General features: G+C 34.4%; 1 protein-coding gene across 1 annotated transcript; it reads right to left on the bottom strand.

Moving 5' to 3' along the window:
* Nucleotides 1-1290: 1290 nt before the first annotated feature.
* On the bottom strand, nucleotides 1291-12175 carry LOC106099466 (golgin subfamily A member 1; the record flags this gene model as incomplete). The annotated part of the gene is made up of 14 exons (XM_013278024.1): nucleotides 12075-12175; nucleotides 11784-11921; nucleotides 11097-11147; nucleotides 9805-9976; nucleotides 9093-9250; nucleotides 8470-8632; nucleotides 7495-7646; nucleotides 6082-6228; nucleotides 5497-5574; nucleotides 3156-3379; nucleotides 2337-2493; nucleotides 1917-2072; nucleotides 1735-1847; nucleotides 1291-1477 (listed from the first exon to the last, which is right to left on the bottom strand). Coding segments are annotated over exons 2-14 (1875 nt in total), but the record flags the coding sequence as incomplete, so codon positions are not given.
* Between the last annotated feature and the right edge of the window lie 1892 nt (nucleotides 12176-14067).

Here is a 14067-nt window from a genome sequence, read left to right as displayed (position 1 = left end):
TCCTTACATTTTATTATAACGTTGTGCCCTACAACCGAACATTTCTAAACGATTCATACAAATATCAGCCTACTATATAACAAATATTACAAGATTTATTGAAAATTATTACAGCATTTCCAATGGAAAATTTCTCCGAACAATCACAAAATTTTGAATCCAAAAGTTAAAAAATTAGAGTTTTTTCTTAATTATTAATTTAAACAGAACTCTTATAACATAAAATAATACTTTTACAGCCATTCGATTAGACGTTAAATCTAGACTACTAAATAATTACTATAAAATTATAATTCAAACAAATGAAATTTAATGCTGAGAAAACACATGTATGGAAGAGCACCAAAAATATATTGGAAACAATATTATTTAATTAAATCATTTTACTATTTAGGTAAAGAAGAAATGTATGAAAATTTGCAAATTCTGTTTTTAATCTTAAGGCTTTAGTCACAAAGATAACGTTACGCACGAACTTATGACTTTGAGAGGTGTGTTTAAAGCCTTTTGTACACGAGGTTACATAAATATCAAATAGTATTCGCTCATTAAGAGCGGTCGCTCATCTTTGACTAAACTATCGAACGACTGTTGTGCGATTGTCGATTGTTTCTCAGCCAATTCAACTGTTTAGTTGCACAACTAAAATCGAGTAGTGTGCGCATCTCCATAAGCTCATAGCAACGAGACTAAACAGTTTTGCGATTGTTTAGTCAGAGGCGCACGCTTTTAAACACAATGTTAAAGTCGCCGCAAAGTTCAATGCGCATAAGCGCTCTGTAATTTTTTTGAACTTTATAAAATGTGCGTGCACAGAGCAGTTATAACTGTATACATCCTGTAAATTGTATATTATAATTATTTAATCACCTAACGGTCCTAAAAGTGTATGTTCTATGCCCAATAAAGCTTTATTATCCTTATTCTCCACTCTTCTTCGCTTTTCGGTTACATTTGTTACCGAGACGAAACTGAATCGAGGATATATCAACAGGTAAACAAGCTGCTATCTCTTTGTACTGCTGCCTTTAAATCTGAAATAATAATATTTCTTTAACATGTCAATGACGAATATCGATTCAACGAAAGATATGTAAGGTTCAGTGCGTCTTAGAGCGCGCGTCTTAGCTACACGCAAGATTAGTAAAAAGGGGGAGCCGTAGCAATCTCACGCAGGGAGCTAAATGCGCTAAAGAGAACAGTGTCAGTGTTAGTGTTGCGTACCTGGTGTCACGTGGCGGAGGCGAGGGAGGGGTGCGAGGAGTGCGAGGAGTGCGAGGCGAGGGAGGGCAGGGAGGGCAGGGAGGGCAGCGCGGGCAGCCAGGCGGCGAGGCCGGAGGCGCGCGGCGGCAGCGCGGCGCGCAGGGAGGCCTCCTCGTGCGCGGTGAGCCGCAGCAGCGCCGCCAGCGCGCGCGTCAGCTGCCGCGCCTCGCGCTCGCGCCCAGTCACAAACCGCAACACCACGTGCTTCAGGTAACTGCACCGCACAGTTATACATTCAATTCATTATTAATCAATTACATGATTGATTAATTAATTTAATTATTAATTAATTTAATGATTAATTTCTTTCTTAATCAATTAATTAATTTAATGATTAATGTATTACATTATTAATCAATTAATTGCACTATTGATTAATTAACTAATTTAATTAAAACTTTGCCCCTTCTAGTATAGTTTTACATGTTTTGTTAATGGAAATTGTGTTTTTTTAATTAATCAAGTACTCGCCGTCTGCTAATATCCTGCTCCTCTGCGGAGGTGAGGTCAGTCTTGCTGCTCTGCAGTTCGCGCTGCAAAGTCTTCTTCATGTCCAATATTCGATTCTCTAATGTTTTTATTTTCTGAAATCACATAAATACTACTTTATTTCATTCGTAAAAAAAGTAAAGTTTTCAATATAGAAATCATACCTTATTTTTATCAACGATTTCAGTTTCTAAATAGTGTACTTTCTTCTTAAGCTCGGTTTCACTTGTCATCACGCCCAAAATTCTTTTCTTTAAATCCTCTATTTCTTCATTTTTCTTCTTTTCGTTCTGCTTTATTATCATGCATGTCGCCTGGTTCTGCAACATTTATAAAACAGAGATCATTTTCGTTTCCGACTTGTATAAAAATCTAATAAGTTTTTTTCTTCTGTTACACGCTAAATTATAAACTAAACTTAATAGCTACTTAATTCTTAACTTGCAAGAGAGTTATGAAATCGAGGAAATAACTTAAGAGATTGTCCAATTGCAATTTTTACAATTTAAGTATTTAAGTGACATTAGTTATAGAAGTAAGAATTCCGACTTTCTAGAAGATGCAGTGTTTAGATATGTTGATACCTCTTTATGGTCCGCGATAACTTCCTCCAGCTCCGCGATCTTGGTGCGCTGTTCCGCGAGCTCGTCCTCCAGGTAGCGAACCTCGCACTGACTCATTTCGACTGATTGGGACATCGTCGCGTTACGTAACAACGCTTCGTCTTTTTGACGGCGCTCTCTACAATAAAAGTCACATTGATTGAAGTTTAAATGTCTACTTGGTCCAGTTTTTTCCCAAACTGTATGTCCAAACACAAATTAACGTTACTATCTAGTGTTTAAACAAGGCTTTTTTCTCACTCATCACCAGCTCACTATACGTCCCAACTGAGGGCACGGAGCCATCATTAAGTTACGGGTGACTAGACCATAGTCAACCACACTGGCCCTCTTCTGGTTGGTTGATTACACATATCTTTGAATTTGTTTGTCGATAGTTATGTGTTGCATCACAATGTTTTCATTTACTGTAAGAGCTTTAGGCAAATTATGTACTTGTGAATCTGGTACATGGCGGGATTCGAACCCATGACCTATAGATTACAAGTCAAGTGATAAAACTTCTGAGGCACTTTCTTTTACTTATACTAAATTACAAATTAGAACTAATAGGTTAGAAATTTATCTACCACATCTATATCTATACTTGAATTATAAAGAGAATAGATTTATATTTTTGTATGTATTGAACTAACTTAAAAACTACTACACCTATTCTTTCAGCATTTAAAAGCTACGTTATCAGTGAGTAACGTTGCCTGTATTTTAATATTTAATTTAATTTTACCCGTTCGAAGTCGCGAGCAACAATTAGTATTAAATAGTTCAATTATAAATTACTTGTCATATTTCTTCTGCATGTTGACGTAGTCCTGCTGCATATCAGTGACTACGGAGTGGAGGCGCGTCACCTCGCTGCGGTGCTGGTCGTCCCGCGCGCTGGACGCCTCCGCGCTCTCCCGCAGCTCGTGCACCCTCTCCCTCTCCTCCTCCAGCTCCTCCATCAGCTTCCTGTTCTCGTGCGTTAGCATCTCCAAACGACGCTCCAACTCCATCGTCTTCTCCTGTGAATGAACCTCAGTGTTCCTACTTCCAGCAAAAAGCGGTGTATCGGTGCTACAAAATTTTTTTTTTTAAACAAATACTAAACAAAACACACAAAAGCTAAAGGAAAATGATTAAAAAACCAACTTTGAGGCATTGGCAAAAAGATAATCAAAAAAAATTACCTCGTCCCATATTCCCAAAATTTTAAAACCTAACCTCGTTTCACCACCAAAATAATAAGAAAATAGCCAACAAGCTATAAAACAATGGGTAATCCACTCACTTTTGAACTGTGAAATAATGACACACTACTTACACCAAAATATGTACAAACTTTAATGATTCAATTAGTTACTAAAAGGTGTTAAAACTGTGAGCGTACAGGCAATGTGCAAGGTGAAAGGAAAAATGAAAAAATAAATCCAAAATAAAATTTATTATTACTTGTGATACAAAACGTAGTTTAAAAGCAAATCTCAATACAAACAAAAAACCAACAGTTTAAAAAAAAACGATGAAAAATATATTAAGAACTGTCGCATATTTACCTTATATGTAATAATTTAAGCAATGTCACACAGTATAAATTCTTTCACATGAAAATTCAGAAAGATAAAAAACAAAACATACATCATGTGATAATTTATCTTTACGCCACAGATTAAACAGCGATAAGGCGAAGTATCGTATTCCGAAACACGCATAAAACCTGTGCAAAGCAATAAGCTTCAGTGCAACCAATAGAAAACCTTTTAAAAACTAAATCTTAAATATATTATTTTGTCTTTGCAAATACTTATAATTATATAAAAAAAATCATCTATAATTATTTAAAAACAGTAACATTAATTTACTTGGTAATTGATTATCCTTTTTGTGAAGCAAAAAGTAAACATAAACGACAAATTATATGATTTAAAAAAAAACTAAAAGAACATAAATAGGACTTTTTAAAATAATAAAACAAATGAATATACTACAACATAATTTTTCGTACAGAGTACTAGCTTAAATTAACACACATAATTCTCTTTTTGTAGAAATAAAATTGTAAATAATTATTTTTTATATTAAGTACAACCTTTAACATTAAAAATAATAGGAAAACAAAAGAATGTATGTTTAAGAAAACATATAGCGGCATTATTCCATTGTTACTGTATGGATAAATTACAATAAACATATCAACATTTTTGTATAATTAATCATTGTTATATTTCATGAACCAATTATAACATTTATGTAGAGAAATGACATAATCCTTATCAAATACAATTGTTATTATCCAGAATTAATCTATTTATAATACCACTATATGTTTAATACAAAACTAAAAATACAATGGACGGCAACTTGTTAGGATTTCATAAAATTATAAGATAAGGCGGAGCTGTCTTGTTTCAGTTTTTACGTTAAAAGCTATACATTAAGTATATGGTAATTGTGTAACAATAAACCAACTGGAATAAAATAGTTGCTAAAATTGATAGCTTCACTTTAACTTTCAAAATAAGCTACCACATTCTCTGTCCTTATATCACTTACTAACTATACTATTATAATAAAGCGTAAACACACACTTCTTTGTTGCCTAAGATGTCAGCAATTACAGCACATTTTTAAATAACGCTTTTTTTTAATAAAAAGCCCTACACTTACGTCACGCTTTAGGCTTTATATTTTCACGCCATTAAACTTAGAGGGTAAATATTTTGGATAAAAACTCTAATGTGGGAAAGGGACCATAAGTTGCTGCTAACATCAAAAAAGCAAGGTTGTCATCATGTTATGTGAATTTTACATTTGCTATTGATAATTTGACAAATGTAAACAACAAAATAAAATTTTCATAATTTCATGCGGATGAAATCGCACGCGAACAGCTAGTAATGAATAAAATCTATAATACAATTTTCTTGTTTTTATAAATAATATTCTGCAGTCTATTATTTACACAACTATAAAACTTTAAAACAATATGCAACGCAACTGCTAACTAATGATTGGTAAGCAATAATAAAATATAAAATGTAATGGACAAGTAGCTACGCCATTTTGAAGCTAGAATAGCTCTAAAGTCTAGACCTAGGTGTAAATCTAAGCTAGCCTAAATGCTGTAGAGGCTGGGACTCACGTCCGAGCGGTCTGCGGCGGCGCGCAGCCCCTTCACCTCCATCGCTAGAGAATGCACCTCCCCGTTCAGTCGTGTCACCTAATGGTGTGCAGATATCAATATAAGGTTTTAAATCATAATTTTTCTAAAATTTCTTACGTTCCTAAAGAGTATTAGCTGATTTTTTAGATCTTTAGTAGTTACCAATTAACTATAAGACCTAAATTTTGAGGTTAGAATGGTTTTTCGTTTAACAATATTCCCGTCTCATAATAGGTTCGGTTTGAAAGTCAATTTAAGGTCATCAGTTGAAAAAAATGGCATTTTTTTTGGGAAATTGGATTTGGAACTACTTAGTTTCAAATAATTAATATGATTGTAACCAGGTATATTAATCTAAACACTGAGCTACAGGTCGCGCCAGGATGGCGCGCAAAATGATCAATCCTCATCGACATTGACATTAGAGAAGTGACGTTTATGCCAATAATTTAGTGTTGCACCAATGCTACAGCGCGGCACTAATTTTCTTAACATTAGTAATCACGGAGTAATTATGATAAAAGGTAGAAAAATAGAATAAAAAATTATTGTATAAAATACTACCTTAGCTTCACTATTGGCCAAGCTCTGTTTAGTTTTTTCTAATTCAGCGGTTACTTTGTTTAGTTTGTCCTGTATCTGTTTGTTTTCGTTCTCGACGCGGCGTCTCTCCGCGCCCTCCTCGCCCGCCTGCCGCGACAAGCGCGCCACCTACACCGCACCTCACTATGTACAGTCGGGGAAACTGGCGGTGGCCCACTTTAAGCTACAATCGTTTGAACATTTTGATACGAGACGCGGTACAAAACTAATACAACGCAGCTTATAAATGTATCCGTACAAAAAAAGAGTCGGCTAGTAATACATGGCTAGTTTCTTTTTATTATCCCTTCGTTTGCACTCACTGCTATCATGAACAACACATTTTTTCCTAAAGTGAAACACTGCGTATTTCCGCGACTGTACGCTGAATTATACTTACCGGTCCTTAATTTAACCTTATATTCATAAATATCACATTTACACGTATATCATTCCGCCTAAAAATTTCTGCTACATTTAAAACAAAAACCGAGCACTTTAAAATGCTTTTTCCTTAGTAACCGCATTTTCAGCTGATTTAAATCAACTCTGTGATGAATTAGTAGTTGAATAAAACAGATTAACAAATTTACACAAACATTCATTATTTACATTTTTATTGTTAGGTTATTAGTTTTTAGTAGACAGTTGACAGTATTATAGATTTCCATGCAATGAAAACATGCACTTTTATTGTACTTTAGATAAATCTCTTACCATTCTGAATACGCTTACGTGAACAGGTGTACAAAATAAAAATGTTGCCAGATTGAAAACTAAATATAAAAGATTCATGACAAATGTGTTCAACCAATTCTTTTATATCCTATTCTCATCGCACCCAACACTACAATAATGTTTCACTATTGAAACAGTAATGCTACTCATAATGAATAAGCAGAAGTTATAATAACTTAATTTTTATTATATTATTTTATCAACAATATTTACTGTGTGGGTATGCGTCATAGTCCTTACTAAACATTCATTCATGCAATACAAATATTTAAATAAATTGTATTACAGTGACTATATCAAAAGCAAATTATATATTTTGTCTCCTTAAATCTTAGTAAAAAGTAGTCAAAATAACTAAGAGATAACATTGACATTACTAAGAGAATAGAAAGTTTCTATTGTTTATTCTGAACAAATTGAAACCAGTTTTTAATTTATTTCATTGATAAAAACTGTGATATTTGGAAGTTTCTCATACTATTTTTGGTGTCGGGTTGGTAAAAACTATTTTAATCGTTCTTACATTAAAAACATAAAAGTTTGGACGGATCTTACGTATCTCCGGCGAAACGGTAAGCAGTTAAGACCGATTTCGATGAAATTTAGCACAGATATAGAATATAGTTCAGTAAAATAGGCTATTTAAGTTTTGAATACCTGTGTCTCGAGCGAGGCGATGTGGCCGCTCCAGGAGGTCTTGACGTCGGCGAGCGCCATGTTGGCCTCCTGCAGCTGGCGCGTCAGCACCGCGCGCTCGCGCCGCGCGCTGCCCAGCGCCGCGCACTCGCTCCACTCCACCTCTCGCTTGTCTGCACACCACATTTGGAAACCAATTAAAACAACACTTATCCTCCTTTGCTCCTTTATCCATAAAATGAATTAAATCCAAAATATAAAAAAAAAAATATATAGAGGGGGGGAGGGTTTACAGTGTTTTCAATTACTAATTCTGTCACAGAGTTGATTTTGATCAGTTACAACTTAGGGGTCTTCAAGAAAAGAGTGCTTTTCTCCTTTAAAGGCCGGCATCTGCAGTTCCCTCAGCGTTACGGATGTTCATGAGCGTCGGATCAACTATCATTATGCGATCTGCTGCTCGTTTGGCCCCTGCTACTATAAAAAAACTCAAAATGTATGTATATTTTTTTGAGTTATAATGAAATACATTATTTTTGCGAATATACGGTTAATTCAACTCGCGCTACAATAGAATGAAAATAAAAGAGATAGGACGTCTTGCTCTCTCATCTCAAATCTCCTGTGTAAACGTGCAAAAGATAAATTTTGAGTTAATTCTTTTAAGAATGAAGGTGCGACTTGTCCACGATCAAATGTTAGGCTGACCATTAAGCAATTCTTACTTGAAAGTACCATAATTCTTTTTTATTTCTTTACAACTCTTATCAATAGTATAAAATCCACCCTCTTTATTAAACAAATCTTTTTTTATCGAAGTCTACAGTTAAGAATTAAGAGCCAAAATATGGTACACGCTGATTTAGTTAATACATATTTAATCTCTTTTAGGCTTCTATACGGGAGTAGGATAAGGTAGGGGAGATATGATATTAGTATGACTGTCTCCTACCCTGGGTAGGTGATTATAAAAAGAGGTGTAAAGTGGTTCGTTACCATCGTCGTGCATGTGGTGGTGCGGGTGTTCTGGCGGCAGCGCGGCGCGCAGCACCTCCAGCTGGCCGGCCAGGTCGTGCGCGCGCGCCTCCGCCTCGCCCAGCGCGCCGCGCACCTGCGCGCGCTCGCGGGACCACTCGCGGCGGGATTGCTCTATTTCCTCCTATTGTTAAGAAGAAAATTACTTAAAAAACAAAAGGTTAGCGTGGTGTGAACATGGACATAAACCGGAAAGTGTTAAGAATGAATGTGTATGGCTACAAAGGTACATGTTTTCACGCTATTTCATTTAGAGGGTAAATAAACTAAAAAAGTTATGCCAAAAAGGGACAAAATAACAAGCCAATAGCATCAAAGAACCGACATTGCCATGGTAACGATAATTGGTAGCCAATGGCAAACACTTTCATTGTCATTTAAGCATTTGAATTTTGGCATTTACAAATGAAAGTCTTACTGAACGTAAACAATACAATTTCAAATATCAAATGGATGAAGGAGCATGGGAACATCTAATTTTAAGTTAAAGACAGTGATAAAACAAAGAACCTATTTTAAAACTAACGATATAATTAGAACAGAAAAATAAATAAATTGAACTATAGTATAATTGGTAATATTACTGTGAGTGTGTCGAGCCTGTCCTGCGCGGTCTCGACGGCCGCCAGGCGCGTCTTCAGGTCTGCGAGCTGGCGCAGCGCGACGTCGCGCTCGGCGGCCGCGCGCGCCGCCTCCGACTGCGCGGCGCGCGCCACCGCCTGCGCCGCCGCCGCTTCCTCGCCTTACATCGCACAAAATTTAATTTTATACATATCACATTTCTTTTACATCATACTAATATTATAAACTAGCTGTCGCTCGCGACTCCGTCCGCGTGGAATTATAAAATACAAAAGTGAGTAACCTATGTGTTCTCCCAGACTCTATGTCTATGCCAAATTTCATCGAGATCCGTTCAGCCGTTTAGGCTACAAATTCTATCAAACATCCATCCATCCATATAAAAAAAATAGACGGATGGATGCATAGGTTACTTACTTTTGTTTTTTTTATTCGACGCGGCCGAAGTCGCGGGCGAAAGCTAGTGTTCAATACATGGTAAACAAACAAGTGAGCATGTACAGTTGCGGTAATCCCCAGTGAACCTACAATGAACAGAATGGTGACTGACTTCAGAAAAATTGGTTTATTCTTTGCAACAAGACAAATTCTGCAATTTGATTAAACTAAAAACTATGTTTTCTTATCGGTTATCGATCTGCGATATCCCAATACGTACAAGACACCGGCTGATTCCCCTGTAGACGTTTTGGCAGTGGAAACTCATTGTTATACCTTGAACGGCTGCCAATGACTGCTGCAACTCGTCGACCCTCTGCTCCCAGTAAGCATCCCTCTCCCGCAACTTGGCCTCGAGCTGTGCCGTGTACTGCTGCTGGAGAGCAGTGTTGTCTATTTCACAGCCGGTGCGGTCCGACAGGTATGTTTGAAGTTGAGGAGATATTGACTGCAAAAAACAATTTATACTACAATCCTATACTGACTGACATTCACTACAATACTTAAGTAATTTAAATTGCCAAATTTTTTGTGAGGTTTAACTGGAAAACTACTGTTGTTGATTAAAAAAAAACAACAATAGAACAGTCTTCTGAGAATTGGCATTTAATACATCAAAGATTGGTTTGTACAAACAATAAATATGGTTCCTTTTTTGTATTATAAGAATCTTGTAAATATTTTCAAACATTCTCAAATGAAGTAAAAGAGTTTAAGTTACTTAACTTTATGTAAATAAGTCATAACTGTAAATGACAGTGATAACTGTAAACCTCTTAGTCATTACAACTCTTTCAAAGTATGATTTTGTTCACTTGTTGAATGGTGTAACAATACTTATGGAAAAAAACCAGGCCAATATCTAAATTCTTGTAACAATTCACGCTTCACTTGAGCTTTACTTATTTTAAAGCTATATATTGTATAGTTGAATTTAATGAAACTGAGAAATAATAAACATATCTAAATACTATTACTATTTTCATGTTGTAATTATCATCTTATTCAAATAGATATGTTTGTATCATAATTTTAAACACTCAAATCTTTACAAATAAATCCATAGACAATAACATTACCAGCTACATTTACCAACATTTAACTACCATCAATTTTAATGTGTTGCTTAGCTATTGCTACATTATTGTTACATTCATCACAAACACATTGGTCAAACTGGCCATAAGTATTGGTTACAAGTTGATATATTATCTACAATGCTCAAAAAACAGGATGAAACCAGATTACATTTCCTCTGTAAAGGATATGTCAATGTTAAATAGATAAATAATACATCTTTGTCGCTGAAAACTCCATTACAATAATTGCAACAATATATGCACAAGAATTTCACAATAACAGTCTTAATTATGGGATTATGTGTATATGGATGGATATTTTTTTAAATAAATATATATTTTGAGTGAGATAAATTATGTACAATGAAATGAATTGTATATACATGGCTATGTAATAAATAATATAAGAAATAATTTTAGAGACTTATGAGTGCAGATTTGTTAGGTTTATTATAAAAGATAATGTTTTGGTTTTAATACATCACTTACATCGGATGTGGTATCACCATGACCTCCTGAACTACTTGGACTTGTTGTCGACTGAAAAACCAAATGCATATCAACACTTGTAAATTACAATAACATTGTTAATTGAAATTATACCATATAAGTTAATACAATTTAAAAAAAATATGTTTGTTATGCGTGCATTTAGAAGATATATATTTTAAAACTTGTTTCCGACTTAGAATATGATAAACATTATCAATTTCAAAGATCCCACTGTGGTTTTAATTACTTGTATAATGAAATTGTCATAAAAATATTGTTTTGCTTATTCTAATTGCCTCATTAGGTGTCAGAGGATGCAAGCATACAAGTTTAACAATGCTGCTATTTCAACATTCATCAACAGATATTAGTTGTAAATCATTGGAAGTATATAAAGAAATTTATTCATAGTGTAGTTTCCAAGTAAGTTTGGTATGTTGAGATTTAAAAATTAAGTCAAAAAATGAAGGTTTATAATACAAATCTTGTCCGCCATTTGAGTCGAATAAGTTCAGAGATTTCAATTCAAAGTAATTAACAAATGCTACTGAAAAACTTCATTTCAAATGCAACTTTAACATGAGTTTTTGCTACAACTGTTTTAATAACAGCATTAAAACTGAAATTGATAGTTTGTATAAAATAACTGCATTGTTTTTATATTTAATAGACAAGTGAACTTACTGAATCATCGCGAAGGGTAATCCGTCCTAAAAATGCACCAGTACGCCAACTGCTTGTTAACTTACTAATATCACTGCCAGTTTCCTCTTTTATTTTACTTTTCAAACTGGCGAACATTGTAGCTCGTAGAAAAAATTACTACAAAATGCAATAACAAGTTAAAAACTATTTGTAAAGTACACAGATAAAGTGTTGTTAACTTACAAGTAAATAGCTGCCGATGAAAAAAGATATGTAGGCAATAATTGTACAATTAATATGGTATTTTGTTGTAATATATAAACAACTTACACATGTTAAAAAAATAATCAGAAAAACTGATTTCTAGCAAAAGGGAAAATTAACTTATTACCCACTCGCTATTGTTGATATGACATTATCACAATTGTGACATGACATCAGTGTTGCCAATGACATTTTTTAGCCCGGCCGTGTACTTCGTGTAAAAAGACGTGTTTGTTTGGGACAAGATCCTGGGCCGTAGCACCAGTAAAACAAGGAATTTTTTTTCAAAATCAGTTTAATGTCCCTATTTTAACGTATAAAATCAAAGAACTGTGTTAAAATGGCCCCTCCTTTGTTTACAAAATCGATTACTTTGAATATCATTATTCTCGATAAAAATCATTGTTAGTCAACGAAATTTATTTATTTATTTAACATTTCTAAAACTTACAGCCTAAATTAACCTAGGTAACTATAAAATAGATAACTTTGGCCAATATAAAATTTATTAAAAAGCCAATTAAACATGAACCTATAAGAGAAAACATTTTATTAGTCTAAATCATCAAGAAGTCGTAGATACTGCCAGGGGCTCAGTATTGTGGCCCTAGTCTGTAGATTTTCGAATTTAATTGGCTGAAAGCCGTAAAACTCGGCAAGTGCCGTAGCATTAGCAACACTGCATGACATCACATACATACATAGATTACTGACATATATGGACTGTAGATATATAATGTAATAGACAGGAGATAGTCTAAAAACGACAGCTTTTTCTTCAATCAGACTATAATGATACCTTTTAATGTTATTGACGGTTAAGTGTATCACTATTAGTAATAAAATTATTTTCCGCGACCAATCGAAACCAGTAACGTAAAAAATGAAGTAAACCTTGTTTACCAACGCTATTAGCCTGTCCATTCAGACACTCATGGTATAGATCTACCCGGATCACATGGCACTTGGCAATTTTGTGAACCAACAATGTCAAGTTGAAAGCGTCATATTTGACCAATGGAGGAGCGTCAACTGCACAAGTGTACGTCTCCATTTTCATAATATCGAAAGTCGATTGCGAAAAAAATTAACATGCAGTTCGATTTTATTTTCAACATAGGAGAATTTCGAAAAAAGTTGCCAAATTTTTGCTTACTGATAACTCTAAAATCTAGCAGGCCCCCCTGTCAAATAAAATAATGCCTTGTAACTGATTGGTCCATATGAGGCGATGTTAGAGCGAGAAAGCATGTTCACCATCTTCAATTTTAATAAATTATTTTGAGATAAAAACTTGCTTAATTTAACTTTGTTTCAATGTTAAAGTATATAAAGATGACCAAAAAACCTTGGATTATTAATATTATTTGTATTTCATGTTTTGCAAGAGTATGTATATGGTTTTATATGGAAGATGAAGGTTTACAAAGCTCTTCTTCGCTTGTCGTTTATACTTATCTAGTAGACAATGTCTACGGCTGCCTCTGAAACTGCATTTGTTCGAAAGACTAAAATAAGTAAGGTAGGTTGCTAATCTGCACATTGAAGGACCATTATGTAAGTAATTTTCAAGTATTCAAAGACCCTAATATTCAATTTTTTTGTTAACAACGGCAAAGGAATGCATATCTACGCCGTTAGGGACTTTTGCCCGAGCTCTAATAGAAAACTGGGTCAAGGGCTTTGTTTCCCAATTAAAACGCCACTCTCTAGAAGAGAGAACGGAATTTTCCTCCCCGCACGTCTTATAATCCACTAAGAAACGGAATAGAATTTAATACCTAAGTATTTTAATTACTTTATGTCATTTCAAGTTCGATTCCATCTCTTATAGATCTTATGTACTGCATATTTCAATCTTATTTATATAGATTTTTAATATCTTTTGAAATCACAGTATTTTTAACTACAAACAAATAAAATAGTTCTATATACCTACACATAATTAGTTTGGTTTGGCATGAGAAACCTGATCCACGACCTGTAACTGCTTTGCTGTTTTATTTTAAAGAAAGTGTTTCATTTCCATATTTTATTATGTTACATCCTAGTATGAAAT

Source organism: Papilio polytes, unplaced genomic scaffold, assembly GCF_000836215.1.
Source record: "Papilio polytes unplaced genomic scaffold, Ppol_1.0 DF824102.1, whole genome shotgun sequence".
In the NCBI taxonomy this organism is placed as follows: domain Eukaryota; kingdom Metazoa; phylum Arthropoda; class Insecta; order Lepidoptera; family Papilionidae; genus Papilio; species Papilio polytes.
Note: the sequence above shows the minus strand (reverse complement) of the source record. Positions and strands in the feature narration are given on the sequence as shown.